Below are 21,922 nucleotides of genomic sequence, written 5' to 3'. Positions count from 1 at the left end.
GGATGGCTTTAGTTCATTTCAGGTACCCACCACACTTAACCAGATGGGAGATAACTCATGCATTTTGGCAGTATACTTCACAACTGAGAAACCACTTGAAGTTGTTGATAACCAAATTAAATCTAAGGAATTAATCATGGTAGTACTGAGAGTAACTAGAGGTTATGAACTTATTTTTAATGTTTATAACGCCAAAGCAAAATGGTGTAAGAAACCAAACAGTCTACACAGTTTTATTCAACAGTGCATTGTCCACCATGCGGTCCACGGCCAAGGAGCTGAGTTTCTGCAATCCAAATTCTTTTGCTATATCCCTGAACGTGACTTACACTCCTCCAACACTAACCTACTTATTGTTCCAAGGTTCGACTCTGAACGGGTTTGCGGCAGGGCTTTTTCCATTGCAGCTGCCAAACTCTGGAATAATCTTCCACTGTCACTCAGAAGTACTTCCAACCATCTTGGTTTTAGAAGAGCTCTTAAAACCACCTCATTCTAGCCCTCTATTCTTATTGGTTCTCCCTTTCTGCAAGCAGTTTTCCTCTCCAGCACCATGATGCCCTTCAGATAGCATAACATAACATAACATAACATAACATAACATAACATAACATAACATAACATAACAGTGGCTTGAGAACCAGACTGCAAGGCCCCCATTTAACATCATAAAAGGAAATTTGAATAGGAAATTAGGTTCTGGCTTACAAATCACTGATTAGAACAGAAGAGGATCTAGTGTGGGGAATTCCAGTGGCCAATTTATCACCTGTGATGATGTCCAAGCAAGCCCTATCCCTTAATACTTTTTGTTTTGGGGATCCTACAGCTTACAATTCTAAATGGTTGGACAACACCTGATTCCCCAGGCAAGCAAACATGTAATGGTCATCATGGGTGATCCTTAAAAGACTACTTTATGGTTGCAGTGAAGGAATAGAACCTTGTAGTGGACCTTGAAGTGATACAATATGATGAACGTGATCACCTTCTACTTGCTAGGAGTTTCTTAATTCCTAGTTAGAAGAGGAACTATGTGGTTATAAATGAAGGGGAACTAGTCAATTCCAGAAGAACTCTAAGATGAAAAATGGCACGTCATGAGGAAGTCCTTTGTGCATTAGTAAAAAGCATGAAGGATGCCATTATGTCTACTGTCCCCTGGGATGTCCATCAGGAAGTGTGTGGCAAGGGCATGGCTTTTTTTATTTGTCAGGAATTCGAAGAAATACTAGGGAACCTCTTTACTGTTCTTGTGCAGGGATTGTGGTCTTTTTTATTGGGTGACATCAAATTACCCCTTACATTGCATGGTGTTTTGTCCTTCAAGCATCTTTTCTGTCCCTTGCTGTAAGGGGACGTGAGGTAGTGTGCCAAATTGGATTCTGATCTACAAGAGTACAAGGTTGGGTACGAGCGAAAATGCCCATTCAGCCTTCACACTTCTACAAAGCAAGAGCCAACACAATCATAAAGTTAACACAGACATAGTTAGAGATAAACCTCCTTTGCCTTTTGTGGTAACGTGGACTGACGGAAGGCGATACTCTCAAGAGGGGTGTGAATGTGATCCAGTAGTGGCTCAAACAACATAGTAAAGCAGGGCAAAATAAAGGGAATGTCCAATCAAGGCTCTATGAACAATAGAACTATCTAGAAAACACTGTACAAAACCCACCCTGTGCAAAGAAGAGAACAGATTCAACAGATAGAAGCATGCAGCACTCTGAGTATGAATACAGGTGTGAAAGGCAAATGATTAGACACAAAATACTATGGCTTTGAGTGAAACAAAAGGTGCAAAAGTGACCTACGCAGTCTCTAGGGCCCCGACCAAGGGGCAGTTATTTGTCAGTAGTACCTTGGTTCTTAGGCAGTTCAATGTCGTTGAACCTCGGCTTCGAGAAAGTTACAATCGGAACAAGCTCAGTTTGGTATGGTGGATCGTGCGTGTCCATGCGGCAACCAGGCATTGAGTGGGTTGAATTGCCATAGCTCTGTGCGGCTCGAAAAACAGCTTTTGGTGGTGGCAGTCAGGGAGCTCTCCAGGATCTCTTCGAGGTCAGGCTGGGTTGAGTCAGGTTGTTAAAACTGGGAAGGGTCGATGAGTGATGCAACAGCGGTTTGTGTGTGGCAGTCATCGAAATGGTGATGCTGTTGTCCCAATGTGCGGTTCGGCGAAGCGGTACTTTGAGGGCAAGTCAGGTGGAGTCATGTTATAAACCTCTGGTAAGACCCAGCCAGTGAGTCAGGTGCTGCCATCATTGATTTGAGCCTAGCAGGTGACGGCTCAGCGAGGGCACAGTGCAGCATTAAGCGGCTCAACGTGCAAGCAATTGCTCAAAGGTTTGGGGGAGGAGTGACAGAAGTTAGCACCAGTGGTATCCCTCTGCATCAATGGCATCGAGCTCAGCTTTGATGGAGTCAAATTCTGCTTTGATGGCAGTCCGACCAGTTTTGAGCTGGCGGAACGGGGAGCCTTGGCAGACCTGGTCTTCCAGGTGCAGTGAGTCTCAATTCAGGGCCTCGAGGAAAGAGTGAGTAGTTTCAGGGTCTCCCAGCTCTGGGATGTTCTGTTGCAAATGGCAGGTCCTGATCCACAGAGGGTGTCACCTCCAATGTGGCCTGAGGTGGTATGGGGCAAAGCTCTCTTCTGTGTTGGACTCCTCTTTCTTCACCAGAGTGGTTGAGCGGTTTGGAAAGTGCACCTCTCCCAAAAGACCTTCAATGAATCCTTTTCAGGTGTTGTTTTAGAGTCAATCCAAGAAGTGGTGGGAGACCCCTTCTTTTAAAGATAAATGTCGACAGGTGATTCGACTAAAGCTAGCCTTCCTTTAGTGGCCCTATCTCTGTTCTTGAAAGAGGTGCATTTTGTCCTTCTGACAACACACCCAAAGTGCTTTGCTCCAGAGGAGATGGAGTGGACAGGAAGGGGAGAGAGAGAGAGAGAAGCAAAGAGAAACAAAATGGAAGTTTTCCTCTGCTGTACAGATGCCTTCTGACTACTCTGACCCTGCTCCCTTCCTTTCTCACTGGGATCAAAGGCCTTTAGAAATGCAGCACACTGTTCTGAGGATACTACCTTTCAAGGGGTGTGCTCCTTTAATGCCTGGGCCCAGGGTAGCCTGCTTGGGGTGGCTCTCTCTGGTGAGGTATGCTCCCTACCCTCCCAAAGAGACCAAATAAGAGGGATGACCATTCAGGTTCCTGTTCTGTCATTTGGCTGGCACAGTCTGTCTGACCCGAATACACATCGCCTTCCATACCTTGAGCTGGATCAGTCGAGCTGACCATGTGTGATATCAAATTGAATGTGGCTGCAATGATCATAAGTAGTGGCATGCATCATGCCTTTACCCAGGCATAGCATTATTTTAGCATTTACCCTGCCACCATCATAGATTACATATGATCATCATAGTTTTGGGACAGGGGGGGGCATATCGTAAATTCAGCCCCTACATTGCAGAGACTTGGCTGTCACTGCTGCTGTCAAACTGTGACCTCTGCACCTGCTCTGTGCCACCAGTAGATCAGGCACTGCAAATCAGGATACTGATGCAGAAGGACACAGGTACACACTATGTTTTTGGCATGGAGCTTATGAAAGGGGAATCTGATTACCCTTTCAGAGATGGAATTACCTGCATCGGTTTATTAATTAATACAAATAAAAAAAAGCCAAGGCTTTCACACCTTTGCCAGATGGCAAATCATTCTCACTATATACTAAATTGCAAAATTGTCAGGTTTAGATATGTCTACTGGGCAGCAGGGAAATAACCAAGTGGTGCTACAGCTCCATGTGTTCTGGTGATATGGGTCAATGTGGTCTAGATTGTGACACAGTTGACTGTGCATCTGGTAGCTACCACTATTGTGACTTCTCTGATGTGCTTTAAAACACACCATTTGCCACTCATTTTGCAAACCTTGTGCTGTATCCGCTACTCAAGGAATCAGCCAAAAAGACGGAGATGGAAAGACCGAATGGGAGATTTGGCCGAATGGTCGAAAATACTGAACGAATGAAATGTTCGACCAAATCCCCCATTCAGTGGCAGGGGTTGCAGGGGTGTGCCCCATACCAGTGCTCACTATATTGTGAGTGGGGGTGCCCCCCGCAGCTGGTCCCCCCCAAAAAAAGGAAAGTACCCTGCAGTGCCAGTTCCCTATCACGGGAGTGAAAGGGAATAGGCATCGCAGGGACACAGTGGGGGTTATTACGAGTTTGGACGTAGCCATGGTGCAAATAGCACCATGGCTGCCTCCAAACCCGTGTCTGGGTCCGTGGTGTCGGAATGGGGACTTACCGGGACATTCCGAATTATGCGGACCCGGTAAATACCCATTTCCAAAACCATTCCCCATTTCCATTCGCGCCCGCATAGGGCTCAATGGGAATGGGGAAGGAGCTAATAATGGGGCCGCAAATAGCGGGCCCGTTATTAGCTCCATGGTCCCTTAACAGGTCCCGCTAAGGGCGGCTGGTAAAACCAGCCGGCCCTAGTGGGACCCGGTAAGGGACCTCGGAATGTGGCGTTAGGGGTTTAACGGCACCAGCATCCTTACCGGTGCTGTTAACCCCCTACCGCCATACTCGTAATGACCCCCAGTGAGCCAGAAGAAAGGTAGGTAGGTGGTTGGGGGTGTGGGTCGGGGTGGGGGCCAATCAGAAATGTTCATGGGAGAAAAGACCCAAGGTTAATTCAGAAAAATGATCTTTGGTCTTTTCTCCCTCAAACATTTCCATCTCGGGCTTTCAACCCCAATCCGCTACTCAATACATTGTGATAATTAATGAATTTATATACACAATTGTGGCACCTTTTGTTTTGTGCCAATGATTATTTCTTGTCACAAAGTATGCTGGCAGTTCACAATATGAATCACAAGGGCATTGATTTGCCTGGAATGCCACAATGTACCCAAGCAATGAAACTGGCATTCGAAACTAGACCAATTTGTTTAGCAACTCTTGCATGAGTTCACTGACTACTGGGTCACAAAGCAGAATTGCCCCAAACTAGTTATGAAGGTTGCTAAGGAAAAGCCTCGGGAAGATAACGTATATTGTATTTGCTGAACTTCAGACATTGGTAACTAATGGCTGCTAATCTGAGATACAGATGGAGATAATTCCAACTTTGTGTGGTGTAACTCGAGAAGGGCAGACCTTTTGGCAGGCACAGGATGACGCCACTGGCTCATCGGTCCTCCATGGACCCCTTGCAAAATGTGGTGAAGGCCCTTTAAAACAACTTACCCGCATAGGCATTCACAACACTATAGGCCTCATCACGAGTTGGGCTGTTTTACCTCCAGCTTTTCTGTGGAGGTGAAAATCCCATTGAACGCCTTGTTTTCGGTGGTATTACCTCTGGCTGTATTAGCCCACAGTATTAGCACCGAAAATGCCCCATTGGATCCAATAGACCCAATTGGAATGGGGATATACTGTTGACGCTCAACCCGTGATCTGGCGGTAATACCGCTGGACCGGTGGGTGCTAAGGCTATTACAGTGGTGGGGTATTACAGCCGGGATACAGCCCAACTTGTGATGAGGCCCAATGGCTGAACTGAGTACAATGAATACTGTGTCCTCCATGCTATGTTACCAACAATGCAGTAAAATATCAAAGCAAGTTAAGTGCTCACCACCAGCCGATTCAACTCTCCATCCGTACAGAGTAAAATACAATTAGATAAGAATGACCCATATTATTCCAGAAGTGCAAGTGCATTGACACTGCCAAGACAAATTCTCCTGGTAGAGGGCTTTAAATGTTCTGCCTTTATCTGTATAGCCCAATGTTACTGAGATAAAAAGGTGACACATTTAATGTGTGGTGCTTGGGTGGGGTCGTTCACTGTTTAGTGTCCCTGAGACAGCCCACAAGTCCTTATATCACCCTCTTGAAATTACATGTTTACATTGTCCCTGTGTTCCAGTCTTTATGATTTTCAGAAGGGTGTCCCTTTAATATTGATATTGATATTGATATTTTATTTGTATTGCACTCATAAACAAGTGTTTAATATATCCGGGTATTAGGCATTGTGATGAAAATGCTGGGAATCTGCCTTTCTGTGCCGCTGCCTAACAGTCTTGCCACCAACCTTAATGTAAATTCTGCCATTTTGTTTAGATGTCAATCTTAAATTCGACTCACTCTTGCCCAGCCCAATGCCCTGGCATCAGAGTCTCATTATCATTATAGCACAATCTTAGTCCCCTTATATCCATTCAAGCTCTGGGTTCGGGCAGGTACATGTCAGTAGTCAGCCAACAGACTGACCAGCCCTCAGCTCAACTGTCCTTAAATCAGCCACTTGAGCAGGCTCCATTTTCACTTTAGATCAGTTTTAATGCTTTTAATAAAGGCAGGGCTGTGGCAAGTCGGGACATTTTAGGAACTTTCCAATTGACTGACTATGCACAAGCCCACCTGTCCTGGCATCGGCCACTTTACATTTAATCCTCCGATTATCACTATCTAAATAAGTTTATAAGGACAACCACTTCAATATCTGCAGTTAGGCAGCTTCAATAACATGTCAGCAACGTGTCAGTCAACTGATCCTGCCCCAACCCCACTGACCTTGCATCGACATCACGAAAGCACACATTCCCCTTATCAGTATAGTTTGATCTTGCTGAGTTTGTGGGAATCAACCTCTTCAACAGCTGAGGTTGGCATAGGGCCAATTATCTTTCAGGATCCTGCCAAGTGACTGATGCGCGCTCATCCACACTGTTCTGATATGTTTATCTAGTTGTTTCTCTTGCACAATGCATATGTTTCAATGTTGTTTTAAAGTGTTGAGGATTAAGAAAAGTGTAGGAGAAATAAGGAAAGAGAGGGAGAAGAAGAGTGAAAGAGACAACGTAATGTTATGGTATGTTGCAACATGTTATTTTGGCAGATGGTTTGGAAGGATAACTCAGGGTCAACGTCTTGGAAGCCAGACAACGCAGACAAATACAGTTTCAAATCCAAGCTCTGCATTTAGAGACTGGTCTCGGTTGTTAAGTGTGTAATAAAAGATGAATTGATTCATGATCTTACATATGGCCTAATTATGAGTTTAGTGGTGCAGGGAAAAAGTGGAGGTAATTCAGTTACTTCTATTTTTCCTGCAGCGCCAAATTACATGTTTTGGCGGAATTAACACTGGTGGAATTACCTACTGGTAATTCTGCCATTTTTTGAGGAAAAGTGGAGGATCTATCTCCAGCATGATGCAATTCTACCAAAAATGCGCAAAGGAGTATAAAATGGGGATTTACACTGCCTACACTTGTAATCCTATGATAAATCCACAGGACCAATTGGTGGGAACTGTAAATCTGTTGGTGTTATCTTGGAGGATTTACCTCCAAAATACCATCAAACATGTAATGAGGCCCATAGGGCATCATACTGCTCTCCCAGTATTGGCCTCTTAATACATTGTCATCGTAGACCAGCCTTACAGAGTTTGAACGAGAAAAGTCCTTGACTCTATGCAGCTGGAAATAACAAGGGGGGGGGTCTTGGGAGTCCCTCTGCCAGACATTAGTCCTTGTTATGAGAGCCTTAGCCAGAGTTTTTAGCTCACTATCTTTCATAGAGGAGAAATATCCAAAACATATCAGTCTTTGTCCTTCCCTGGGGCAGTCCAGCACAGCAATGCTAAACAATACTCCTCTGTCCAAGAGTACCAACAGCAATCAGTAGGGTGTAGCTGTGCCTCTCTAAGAATAGTGAGTAAGGGGTCCTCGTCTGGATTCCCCTGGTAACTTAGGGTGAGACCCAACGTTACTTAAAACATGCAAATAACAAGGGGATCCTGGGAGTCCCTCTGCCTGACATTAGTCCTGGTTACAAGAGCCTTACCCAGAGTCTTTAGCTCACTATCTTTCACAGAGGAGAAATATCCAAAACATATCAGTCTTTGTCCTGCCCTGGGGCAGTCCAGCACCAAAATACTTGGCCATTCTCCTCTGATCAAGAGTACCAACAGCAACCCCGGACACGTGTTTTAATCTGGTTGGACCTCATCAGTAGGGTGGAGCTGTGCCTCTCTAAGAATATTGAGCAAGGGGTCAATGTCTGGATTCCCCTAGTAACTTAGGGTGAGACCCAAAGCGACTTAAAATACGCACATAACAAGTGGGTTTCTGGGAGTCCCTCTGCCAGACATTAGTCCTCGTTACGAGAGCCTTACCCAGAGTCTTTTGCTCACTATCGTTCACAGAGGTAACCATTCAAAACATATCTGTTTTTTTGTCCTGCCCTGGGGCAGTCCAGTACCGAAATGCTAGGCAATTCTCCTCTGAACAAGAGTACTAACAGCAACCCCAGAGTGAGCTGAAGACTCTGGTAATTCTCTCGTAACTGGGACTAATGTCCGGCATAGGGACTCCCAGGACCCGCCTTGTTTTTTTTCTATATGCGGCTGGTGCATGCTCAGGTACATGTCAATTGACTGTCTCAGCCCCAGATATCCAAGTGGTCTGCTTTCCTAAAAAGGGCAAGATACAGTGATAATCAGAAGCAATATTTTGAAGGCACTAACTGCAGAGGAGTTAAGCTTGGGGATGGGTCACAGAGGAGTTGAGCTTGGGGATGAGTCACTGGTCAGTCGAATGACTCCTCACATACAGCATAACCTATCGCATTACCAGATATTCAGGGGCTTTGCTTTTGCCAACCCAGTAATAACAAGCAACAATGATAAAGTGAGAATTTATTTTCAAGAGGGAAGTGCCAAGACAGTTGGTAAGGGAGAGGTGAGATGGTTGCCAGGACCCTGATATATGACTGATATATCAATAACCCCAGATATTCAGGAGGTCTATTTTTCAGACTCAATAAGACTGGTGTAAAGTGATAATGGCAACGCTTTTGGGAGGTTGATGCCAGGACAAGTAGGCTGTGGCAGGATCAGCCTAGGAGCAGGTTTGCTGACATGTACCTGATTTTGAACCAAAAGGCTGGAAAGTGTCTCAGTATCATGGGATCTGGTTTCTCAAACTCATGGACAACAGTGATAGCTGAATAGCTCACTACCAGGGGAGGTGGGATTGTGTCTGCTAAGATGATTTGCAGGTTCCTGACTTGTGAGTGATCCTTCCCTACTCCCAGATATATAAGGGGTCTGATTTCTCAAATGTTTGAAGATTAGACTTAAGTGATAATGGAAGCATTTATTTTTAAGAGCACAGTCAGTGCAAGGAGTCTTTGGCTGGGGCAGGGCCAGTGCACTGGAAGCACTAGGATGATGAATCTCGTTATTATCCAATATATAGTACTCCATTAACACACCACAGAAAGATGAAGGGGCAATAGGCCAGGGTGAGCGCTTAACTTGCTGGATTACCTTACTGACAATGTTGGTCTCAGTGTAGTGAGGCAGCAGGGATCGTAGGTAGTGTTAAAGGCACCAACGTCAAACGTACACTACCTCTAAGTATAAGTACTTTTAAAAGGCCTTCATCGCAATTCTCAGGGGTGAGGGATTGGTGACGACCTATGTGTGGACATGGACTCATTATGAGTTTGCGGGTATTCCGGCAGATTTACCTGAAAACAAAATTACTGATAATGCCACTTGGTCAGGTGGTATTAGCACTGGAGGTATTATCTCTGGCAGTAATACCACCAGATTACAAGTGGTGGTAGATGGTGTAAATCCCCAAATATTGGAGTCTATAGGACGCCATTGGGGATTTTTTGCCGTATTACCTCAGGTGGTGTTACAGGATGGTAATACCACTGATTGTTTGAGGTAACACTTTACCTCCAAAAATGGGTGGTATTAACATGCAGTTATACCACCGGATGTAATAATGGAAAATGTGTAGTTTGGCAGTGTGGGAAAAATTGAGGTAAAGTGAATTACCTACACTACCAAACTTGTATTGAGTCCCTCTCTCTTGCTAAGGTATTTTATCACAAAAGCCCATCTATTGGCAGAGGCAAATGCTTTTCAATCTCCTACACCACACAACCGCAGGATGATCCTCACCTCAGATGGACAACCAATGTGCAAAGTTAAGGGAATATATGAAAAGTTAACTCCCTGAGTCTTTTCCTGAGTAAAACTTCATATGCAGTTTGGCCAAAGTCTTCTTTTTGACACAGTGGAAGAGTTGTGGGCCATTAAAACATATTATGCGCACAATTTTAAAGATTCGTCTGAATTGTATTACAGATCTCTTCAAATCCAGAATGTAAAATTCTGCAGGATTGATGATGTATTGAGACAGAGGCTCTCTCAACTTCAAAATGTGTTTCAGAAGTGGAAGATTGGACATAGTTAAACAGGCCGCAGCACTTCTAGTCGCCGTCGCCATTGGCGAGTGCCAGTTTAATCTGGGTGAGTAAGAAGCTATTCATATGGAGAGCTGCCAAACTGCCTATGAGATCAGCCTGCAGATGAAAAATCTACACCTGTGTGCCCCTCATAACCCAATGCATATACTCAATTGTGAAGGCACACCGCAGCAGTGGGCAGGCTGTGTGTCATGCAACACCACTTCTTAGTCTTCACACTTGGAAAGTCTGGTCTTGGGGTGCTGGGGTTACTGCACCATGCCAACATTGCATTTGAGACAGGACCTTCCAGGTCCCTTTCAGAGTGAGTACAGATGCCACTGTCAGACATCCGGGTGATCCTCCATTAGTTAAGAGCACCATGGATGTTCACTCCTGGGCGAAATACAAATACATGAGTGAGCTGTGCATGAAGGAGTGATCCGGTGCTTTCCAAAGCCAGGTCCTTGCTCAATAAATACGCCAATAATAAGTAGCAAGGGATTGAGGCCCCTTGTGAGGATTGTGAAGCAGAGTGATGGCACCCATGTATCGTGGATGTTAGCAGAACCTGCCCAGGTATCTGCCAAGATCTGCAAGTAGGAGAAGTGCTGGAATATATTATGGTCAGGTGCAACCATTCCATTCAAGGTTTCCGTCAAGTACAAGGAGCAGTATCCCAACTCTACCAATTTACGAGTATGACTACAACAAATTACAATTGGACGCCACCATGAGTTCTCCCAGTATGTATGTTACCTATGTTTCTCTAATGATGATCCAAGGGGCCTTCATTGAAAGGTGCACAAGCAAAATAAAGTGAATGACATGTTTGCATCTAGTTATGTTTGGCAAAGGTTCCCTAATCCATGGCAGGCGTCTGTTTTTCGTTTTTTTTAAAGTGCAGGAAAGGGGTTTTAAATGTGATTGAAAAAGGAGATAAGCCCTAAAGTGCAGCCAAGGAAGTGAGGGGGCATAGCCTAGGTCTTTATAATCAGTCAGCATTGTGTTAAGATGTCAGTTGCCAATGGTGCTGCCTGTGCAGGGTTTGGGACCCATATCCCTCCAAATTGATTATCCCTAGTGATCAGATTGGAAATCTTGCTCTGGATAAGAGAGTCTTCAAGTAAATGAGGAAACTGCATTATAGTTCACCACGTGCAGCTTGCCGATAATCAGATTATTTGCTCAAGGGGGAAAGCTGAGATTATGAAGCAAGGTTTTTCAAGTTAGTCAATTACCAATTTGGCAATGCGCACAACCAGGCAGAGCACAATTTCCCAGGTTTTAAGTTTCTGCAGTAGTGGTGTTTAATGCATGCCCAGCATTAGCACATAAGTGGTTAGTGGTACAAAGCAATAAGGTACTTGAGATCCCAAGATTTGGGCAATGTAAAGGACGGTGGCATTGTTACCTGTGTCTCCTGATCCAAATTCCACATCTCCCCCAACACCAGTTAAACACAATGAGGTATTCCACCAGCCACAGCCAGCACACGCCATCCATATGCCTCCACTCCAAATGCATTCTGGGCCGGGCAGTGCCTTAAGTGGCACTACAAATCGAGCCAGGGCTCATCGAGGGGACGTGGCCTAACAACGGGGGTCTTCGTGGCCCGTTAAGCCACGCCCCCTTGACGAGCCCCGGCTCAATGGGCTAGTGGCACCCCTGCCAGGCAGCCTTTTGTAGAGATTAGCACCCTCTCCTCTATGGAGGAGAGGGTGCTGATCTCTGCATTTATTTTTTTATAGGCCTGCCTGGCAGGGGACAGCGCCTCGCCTATTCAGCCTTAATGGTGGTGCTGCCCCTCGCCAGCTGGGGAGGGGCAGCGTCACCATTAAGGCTGAAAGGGTGAGGCCACTGGAAGCAGAGGCATTTTTCCTAAAGACTGAAACTCCCGCGAATCCGCGGGAGCTTCAGTATTTAGAAAGCAAGGCCTCTGCTTCCAGCGGCCTCACGTTTTCTCCATAATGGTGGAGCCAGCCTACGTGCATCACTTGATTAAAGGGATGTCTCGCAGGTGCGGCGCCACCATTACGGCTAAAAGGCATTTTTTTTCTGAAGCCTGAAGCTTTCGCTCACGAGCGAGATCTTCAGGCTGTAGAAAAAAATGCCTTTTCATGTAGTGGCCGGGGCTGCCAGGAGAGATTAGTGGGCCCCAGCAGGGCCCTGCCTCAAAACAAAATTTCAGAGCCTGCCAGGGCCCGGCCCTGGCAGGCCCCGGCCCACTTAAAGCCCTGGGCCGGCCGGGTTCACAGAGCCTTATCCTGTGGGATTGCCACATATGCCTAAGGTGCTAGCGCTACACATGCACACTATTGTTGAAGTTGAGGCGCACGTCTGTTATGCTCTACCTTCCATTCACAAATAAGAGCGTGTGACTTCTATATGTGGCTAGCAGCTCCGCACTGATCATTTTGCACCCTGGTTTGGAACTACCGGGATAGTGAAGCCAAATCTTGATCGTCTGAACGCAGGACTTATCTCCCAGGTACTAAACTCTTATTGCAATCACATAAGTAGTATTGAAAAACCTTAAGTAATTCAAATATAAAAAAGGACTTCCTATAACAGAATTGTGTTATCTTCCCATTTTGTTTTTTTTTATATAAAAGCAACATCTCCTGATTTCATGATAATGCTATTGGTACAAAATATAATGCTACCCTGTGGGTGTGGGACCTCAGATCCCTTCCCTGTACTACTTTCTGCAATCTGTATCTTGTTAATGTTAATGTTAATGCTAATGTTAAAGGATATTTGTACTGTGCACTACCACCACTGGAGTAGTCCCCTGGTGCTCTGGCGGCTCTGAAAAAGGGAGGGGGGGTGAGTTAGTGGGAATGAGCTGGAAAAGTGCAAGTGAGCGGTGATGTGCTGTTGGCGGTCTCAAGCCGGTTAACTCTGTCGGCTGAACTTGGGGTGTTTTCCGGGCAGTAGCCGGCGTCTACTGTTGTGTGAGTCTATGTGTGGTTTGTTTTGTTGTTGCAGTGTAGTTAGGTTTGAGCAGATTTATGCGTTTATAGGCTTGTGGTGATGTTTGGTTAGAGTTTGAGAGGTGTATGCAGAAGGGTGAAATTGTTAGTGGAGAAAATATATTGGGAAGAAAATATACCGATACTCTGCATTGCTAGAAGCATGCCTCTCTAGCCAGCCAATAAAAACGCTTCTCTTACCAGTACTGCCAAGATTAGCACAGATATTTCCAATGCAGATCCGCCAGAGTCCAAGATTAAAATTGCGGGCGGTGACCCAGAAAGCCGTTGCAAGTGAGATGACGTTGAGGATGGCGCTGATTAGGAGCAGGAACAACGAGCAAACTGGCAGCCCAGACATTCTCAAGGTAGTGCTGGCAATGACTCCTGAAGAAATAGGATGCCAAGTTACAACGATTATAGTGTAGGGAGGACGCACGTTGTGTGTGTGCTTATTACACTACATAATAATCACGGTCGCTGCTTAAAATAATAAAACACACAGGGCCTCATTACACGGATGGCGGTGGACCAAGGTGCTATTAGCACCTTGGTCCATGCCGGTAAAATACTGGCACCGCCTTGGTGGAAAGGGCAATTACCGCCTTATTCCAAGGTTGGTGGGGCGGTAATTCCCCCTTCCCCCATTGCCCTTCCCCATTCCCATTTTTGCCCCAAAGGGCATAATGGGAATGGGGAAGGTGCTAATTACGGCACCGCAAATTGCGGTACCGTAATTAGCTCCCTGGTCCCTTTGCGGGTTAAATTCAGGCGTTAAATTCCCCAACCCGCAAAGGGACCTCGTAGTAAGGCAGTAAGGGTTTACCGGTACTGGTAAAATACCGGTACCGGTAAACCCTTACCGCCTACCGTGTAATGAGGCCCAGAGTTCAGCCATGGAACCCCTCAAAGGCTTCATAAAGTAACAGAAGGCGACCACCTGTAAAGTTTGTTTGAGCTACCAATGGCAGCCATTATAATAGACCTCTCGGCAATATGTCCGATGTTAGGCACAAGTCCCAAAGAAATAAGTGCAGCAAATAATGCAGACATACCCACTCACTGTGCCACCACAACTCCCCCCAACTGCGTTCAATGATAGTTAATACTAGTCCTATCCGAATATTTCCGGATATAATCTGGCAAAACGATGCATAACATGAATCAATGTGTATAGTAAGGCATTTCATATATACCACTACTCACCCATAGGTCTCAGAGTGCTGAAATAACAGAAGACCCTACTATCCCCCAGAGTGGTACTCAATTTATCGACCTGAGGAGGATGAAAGGCTGAGTTGATCCTGCCAAGATTTGAACCTGCCACAGAAGGCTGCACACAGATGTCAGGGCCAAGTGTTTAGCACACTGTGATATCTGACCGGTATACACTTGCACAGTCTGAACTCACAATTGCAAACAATTGTAAAGCCATACCCACCAAATGTCTACTGTAACTATATGATGACCATACTGTACTTCGCAGCATAGCCCTAGACCTGGGAGATATTAAAAGTCACCTTTTTCACATCCATCTATAGAAACCCATAAAGAGCGCCACCCACCAGATTACACCCCTGCACTTAACACCATATAGACACACACCTAGTTATGAAAGCACTGCCCCCAATCACACACCTAACATTATCAAGTGGCCTGATTCACAGTCTGCCCCTCCCCCACCCATCCTGAAAATCCTCACATCGCAGACCCCAGCATTACCACAATGTTCAGGTCGTGGTAAGTTACATTCCTTGATGGGGTAGCAGCAGTAATCAAGAAGTCAATACAATGTTATCGAAACGCTGTTCCTATTGGTCTGAAACGTATTTCATGCATTCTGTTTGACCTGGATAGGCATCAATACATATTTCCATATAGTAATAGAGTAATACTTTTTCTGTATCTCTGAAATGTGTTTTTTCTTTGCATGGTTACTGTTATACAATGAACAGACTACATTCTACCGTTAGCCCCGAACCATGCAATGGTGCATTGCATGCTGTGACTTTCTACAGCGCTACGGGGTCAGACCATAGGCAGATTACCACTTTAGAAAGACCACATCACGTGCAATACCTTGTCATTTTTAATGGAGATGATTATTTATTTTAGCCAGATTTGGATTTTTTATTTTTAATTGAAGTTTTTATAACATGGGCACTAGGTTTTTTTTATAAATGGGATAAAAAAAACACCTTAGTGCACGTCATAAGGATATTACAAGTATTTGAGGAGCTCTATGACCAAGTAGAGGAATAAGGTCAAAGGCTGGGTTCCTTTGTTAGGTCACAGAACTCTGAGTTGACTTGTATTATCCTTTTTTACATATGTTAGTGGGTATTTTATTTCTTATAATACATGGCCACAAAATATCATCTATTCTAATACCTCATTTCTTGCTTAATCTAATGTAAGAGATCTTCCAGCTGTTGATACATATTATCAGTGTATAATTGCTTTCAATAAAAAAAATACAGCTTCTAATGTTGTAGCAATTTAAGTGGTTTAATGAAATGCATCTAAAAGGGGCTGTTCCTTAAAATAAGTAATAATGTGCAGAAAGATATTCAAGGAAGGAATTTGAAACAATTGTTATGGCTTTAATTGAGTGCTGCAGTAGCCACTGGAATGCTTACCTTCACCGGCTCAAGCAGCGCGCATTGTGACATCACAAATGAAGTACAATAACTGATTACAGTGCAAAGTAACGTTATTGACTTATTACAGGTCAGTACTGATGTCAGAAATAGCCTGTAATAAGAACATTACTGCCTTATATTATAATGTTTATAATGTGATGGTATGTGTCTACACTTCAGGAATGTATTTGAATGAAACGTATTCATTAGAAACACCTTGTTTGTTAAGGGACGTTGGGATGTTTACTCCCGCCTGTCAAGAAACAAGGGGATCACCAGCAAACAAACACAAAAGACAATAATGGAACACAACAATAGGCACTGCATTTCATTGTACATTTTAATTAAATACATTTTAACAAAATAATTTGGACACTACCAGATCCATGCAGAGGGCAGTTCAATAAAACATATGGCTCTCTGATCCAATGCCTGGGAATGTGTTAAATAATTAAAATAAAAAATTAAAACATTGTGCTACTTTTATTATAATCCTCTGAGTTGGACACCTGTGATCTGCTGAACATCACCAGGCATTCTTTTTTTCAGATTTAATTAAAAAAAGAACACAGCATTAACACTGCTTCATGCTTGCTTCTGTTCTTGCTTTGTCCGTATTGTGAGGGCACTGATGTATCAGAAATACTTGGATTGCCATCTGGACAGCACACCCTGACTCTCAGGAACATACTCACGAATACCCCCAACTATTTAAGGGGGATTACAGAGGTAATATGAGACAACGTTATTTAAGGCTGACTATTTTCTTTTCCTCTTCACAAGAAAGGAAAGCTCCACAATTAATTGATCTCAAGGGTAAACTATTACAATTACTGGGTAAGTACTGGCTCGTGACGTTACCCAAACATGTATTCATTATCATAAAATAAATGTTATTGAACATATATCTGCACTTGATCCAAAAACCACATATAAAAATATACACTTAAAAACATACAATTAATTTAATCTCACACACATATTTAAGACCTAACTAAATGACAGTATTCACTTTCTTATTTTCAGAAAGTGTAAATCAAATCCACGTGACGTGCAAATTCCTATTCATACAAAAGCCGGACTTGTCCAAGTTTCTGTCCTCCACGCTTAAATATGCTGGACATTCGGAAGGGGCTGACAGATTTAGTACGAGTGTTATATTCACTGAAATCGGTGCATACACCTTTCCCGAGGTCCCTTGAAATACAACAAGAAACATATTCATTTTAATACTAAGTCTCCAAGTGACTTACTTATAACATTTACAATAATCCTTTAGGCATGTGATATGTTGAGTTAGTATTCCATATCTTACCGCAGGGTCTCCGAAAATCTTCTATGTGACCACCTTCAACTTAAATGTTGACAACGCTTCCAGGGGTGATACTGGTGCGTGCTTCAAATACACCAAAAACGCTATTCTCCAGAAAAAAAAGAAAACACACCTCTTTACTCAACATGTCTTTGATAACTTTAATAATGATGGTTATTCTCAGAATGCTACAGCAAATGCGTCAAATAAAGGAGCTACCTTAAACAAAAGAGGCTAAAACTTGTACTCTTCTTTTACCTTTGGTTGGAGTACGCAGTGTGCATTCAGTACTACGAAGTAGTACGCCGTGAAGGACTGGAAACCCCGGCAACGCTCAAGCTATTTATGCAACTGCTCTCTGGGAGCAAAACCCTCAAATACGGTTTCACAACAAAAGAGGGCTGTGAAGGCTTTGTGGTTAGGGAGGGGCTGAGGGGTGTTGGCAGCAGGAAGAGATCTGAAGAAACGATCCCAGTCCACCCTCAGACCCTGAGTGAAATATAAGTCCCTCTGCTGTGGCTTGGCTGCATTTTGACATGAGTGGCTCGTCCAGTCTTTGGTATGAGTCCCTGCACTCCATGTGACGCCATCTTCGGCGAGTTACCTGCTACCTCACTGCCTTTACTAGTAATGCGCTATTCACCCACAACCAGCGCCGTTTGTCTCCCTCTGCCTCATTGTGGTATTGTTTTGACTAATAACACACCCTCTTTGCAGCAATATTTGACCTAAAGGATTTCCTTTAAATCCTTCAACACAAACTGCAACGCCCTAACTCTACCTGCAAATATCAAATCAGCATGTTTGATATTCGTATCTCTCCTTTCATTCTTGTGGATGGGATGTCATCACCCTAAAGGGCCTGATTCATTTGAATTTTGAAAACTGGTGCAAGTCATTTTCCACTGCCAACAAACACCCTGATTCACAGAGCGGTGCACAATGAGTTTTCAATGCAAAAATACACTTTGCACCGCTCTGTGAATCCGAGTGTTTGTTGGCAGCGCAAAGTCCCTTTGCACCGCTCTAAAAGTTCCATGAATCGGGCCCAAAGTGTTTAATAATGTTGCGCTTGCGTAGGTTATGGGCCCATCCCAATGGCACTAATCATAGGTAGGAACACAGATCGGAGGTTTTTTTTTTCTCACTTCCATGATTTTGGTTAGACCATGTATATATGCTTGCTATTTATAAAGCTCCAGCATAGCTAGGAAGCATTGGAGCGCTGTGCATAGGCGACACACCCATGGGGTTACACATAAGGAAGGGGGTAGCAGAGGAGCTGGGATGGGCAGGGTGAGCAAGGGCTGATGGGGTAACAAGGTTTCAGACGAGCGATCAGGAATTGTTGAGATGTTCACTGGAGAGTAGGCTTCTTCAGGCCTTTCTTGAGATGTACGATGAAGGGGGTATCAAAGCAAACGAATGAGATGATCAGATTAGCTTGTGAAAGAATGGACAAGTCAGGTCCTATGAAAGCCAATATCAGAAATAGCCTCTCCTTACTCACCACCCAAGCCAATCCGACCTGCCCTCCACCTCACCAGCCCTTATACAATCCCAGTGGTCAGGCCCCACATGTATTATGACACATTTGGATGACACCCCCTTCCCCTATTTAAAACGATGTGTTGTTTCACAACTATCCTTAGCCCATCTTGTATCACCACTACTCATATATGGTGACGTGTCCATCTGTTTCCGGTTCCACGGGCTCCAACTGATGATGTCCAGCCAACTCCTCTTCCAGTCCACCACCCACTGACATAGCCCCGCTGCAGAATAATACCCTAGTGTAATGTCCCGTCTCAACCAGTTTGGTCCGAAGATGGTGGCTGAACGGCATTCAGCAAGTCCCCTCGAGAGTCCCAGAAAGTGCTGACATGTGCACTGTGTACTACGCATGCACCCATCAATGGACTCTAGAGGTCAAGCTTTGGCTCCAGCCAATAGGAAAGGGGTAGCCTAACAAATGTTTGGTGTGATTTAAAGCAACACAAGAAAACCTCTGGCTCCTGCATGTATTAGGAATTTGGAAAATGTTGAATACCTGGGACACCAATCTGAAATAGATTTTTTTTTTATTATGCCGCCATATTTCTTTATCCTTAATTTCAGAAAGTGTAGCCTGCGTAACGTCACTCTTGTATCATGTTATCATTGCCCGGTGACACCTCCATAGACAGGGGCCAGTCTTACCTATGTTGTTAATCATGTTTCCATTAGATTACATGCTAAACAAACTTAAATCACACAAAAAAGTGTTCAGTATATAGCTCAGGCATTCAAGGAGCTTAAAATAATGAATAATTAATCCATTTCCGACCTCATTTGTTAAGGGAAACCTTTTTTTTTAAATGTGCAGTATGACTCAGAAGAGGAAATCAAAGGCGCTGGGAGGTGGACTGTGGTATATGCATCTCCATTCATTCACCAAAAGGCTGGCACTATTGGATACCTGCCTCTCATTCTGCTGATTTGTTTAAAGTTGAGCTGTGCCTGCATTCAGTTAAATGCCATGCAGCCATTATGACTACCTTTGTGTCAAGGCTCAGCTCGTGGCACCTGCATTAGGGAGGTAGGACGCTGGTGAGGAGCCGGGAAGGTCGGCACACTGACGATTAGTGGGACAGGGGAGCAAAATCCTGGAGAGTGTGGTAGAGACTCAACATTTATGGAGAGTGGAGCAGTGCAGGCACAGGAACTTACCGTGGGCAAACACTTCTGGGAAGTGGGGCACATATGGAGAAGAGAAAAATGGGCGTATCAGTCATGGGCGTGGGCCAGAAAAGTAACAGTGGCATAGCTCAGGCGATACAGTGGCTTATTGGGACTGGGGCTGTGCCTAAAGTTGCTACTGTAGGGTCAGAAAATAAAACGTGCTGGTGCAGGGTTTAGACATGCACAGGGCCCAGTTTATGGCCAGGGTAGGGGCAAAACACTGATGGGTTGGTACAGGAATATTATGGTGTTGGGGCCCCCTTAGGCTTCAGGAAAGCGGCGGAACAGTGAAGGGTGATGGGGCAGGGATGGTACAGAGAAGTGGCCACAGGAAAGTAAAAGTGGGTTTCGTGGGGTATCTCGGACGATCATTCCAGGCACATTGACCTCGACTCAACCTGTATCTAGCCAACTTTGCCGAAGTAACTCAATCCATTTAAGATAGAGGGAGCTTTTGAGGTTTGATATTTAAAGTAAATAAACTGCCATTTTATTAGCTGGTCCATGTTACATAAACTATCTTTTTGGCTCCCAGGAAATATTGAATGCAATTGCCTCAGAAATGCAGCTTCACTGATAGACTTTCATCCCTCTTATAAACGCACGTTGATTTGTACCTATTTGTACCTGTTTTATTTGTACTTAATTGTTTGAAGTACAGACCTAGCCGAAAATCAGCACAGTGCTGTACAGAGTGTGAGTAGCCAGCGTATCGGCTGGCATCTTTTAACAGCAGTGTAGTACTCTGTGTTGTGTTGTGTGCGTCTATTGGGATTAGTCTATGGTCAGGTGCTGTTAAAAAAGCCACGTGTTACGAAGAGGTTCAAGCGCTTTGGGACAGCATGCAGAGTTACTAGAAGCCAAGGCAAGTAAAAAGCAACAGGCACATTTAGTAAAAAATATTCCAATCATGTAATTCCAGTGGTCGAAGTGAGCGGGAGCGGTCGGGAGCAGTGCTCTTCTACTTTTTTAAATTACCTTTCACAGATCCTATACTTTTATTTTAAAAAGAAACCGTTCCGGAATGGTTTCGTTTTAAAATAAAAGTGTAGGAAGAAGTTGAAACTTGCACTTTCAGTGCACTGCACTGAATGTTCCCTTAAACAGCAGGTGCAAGTGTTTGGGAGTGTGTATTGTGTGTGGGAGTGGACGTGGTGATGGGGTTTGTGGGGAGTGGGTGCAGGCCAGCAGGGAACATAGTTCCACTACTTCTTTTCGTACACTTCGAACACTGTTTATAACTATTTTGCAAGGTGCAGTAAGACTACATTTTCCCATCCTCTTGTCAAAGTTTGTGGGTTTTCCCTTGTAACCAGAATGCACACGGTGGCCTCCACCAGGACCAGAGAAATAGCTGCATGGTAATAAAATGCCTTGATAAGGTGCAGCCATGATGTGTGATAACAGGCTTAATGGCATCAATTATGTACCTAGGCACAGTCAAACCCAGGAGCCATATTCTTTATGGGGTCAGTGGAGAATAGTACAGACCCTGATGTAGAGACGAATGTGGGCTAAGATATGCACACCTTTTCAAAATCAAACGTTAAGACGGTGGTAAAATGGTTCCAATTGTCAGTTTTCATTTGGGCTTTGATTCCCTAAAGGAAATCTTTAACCCCCTGCAACTAGTGCAAGATTGGCTGATCCACAGGGAGTGTAGTCTCAAAAGCTGTCATGACGTGGCTAAATCCAGAGAAAAGGTGGAATAATGGTTTGATCTGAAAGGAAATGGAATCACCCAGTTTCTTAAATAGGGCATAATGGCAGGATTTAGCTCATCCTTTACCTCACAGAAGTTTGAAAAAACATCAACTCAGGCGCCAGGAATTGAAGAGGTTTGTACAGGCTCACTTAACACCGCCAAGCAAAGAAGTCAAGGTTTTAACTCTGGACTCCTGTTTCCGCAGGTAAGCAGTGGAGCTGTTACGCCACAGTATCTCACTTGCAAGGTTTGATGAACAAATCA

The 21,922-nt window shown here is 44.4% G+C and overlaps 1 protein-coding gene across 1 annotated transcript in view; it reads right to left on the bottom strand.

Moving 5' to 3' along the window:
• Window positions 1–17,569, bottom strand: part of LOC138493189 (lens fiber membrane intrinsic protein-like) — a 29,530-nt gene extending 11,961 nt beyond the window's left edge. The window contains exons 1-3 of the mRNA XM_069620354.1: window positions 17,491–17,569; window positions 17,236–17,336; window positions 13,480–13,665 (exon numbers count right to left, since the gene is read on the bottom strand). Coding sequence (XP_069476455.1) covers window positions 13,480–13,639 — 160 coding nt within the window. The 5' untranslated portion in view covers window positions 13,640–13,665; window positions 17,236–17,336; window positions 17,491–17,569. The remainder of the gene's footprint in view (window positions 1–13,479; window positions 13,666–17,235; window positions 17,337–17,490) is intronic.
• Window positions 17,570–21,922: the final 4,353 nt, after the last annotated feature.

The sequence above is a fragment of the Ambystoma mexicanum genome, chromosome 10 (genome assembly GCF_040938575.1).
Source record: "Ambystoma mexicanum isolate Mex_15411 chromosome 10, UKY_AmexF1_1, whole genome shotgun sequence".
Lineage (NCBI taxonomy): Eukaryota > Metazoa > Chordata > Amphibia > Caudata > Ambystomatidae > Ambystoma > Ambystoma mexicanum.
This window is presented reverse-complemented; position numbering and strand designations above follow the sequence as displayed.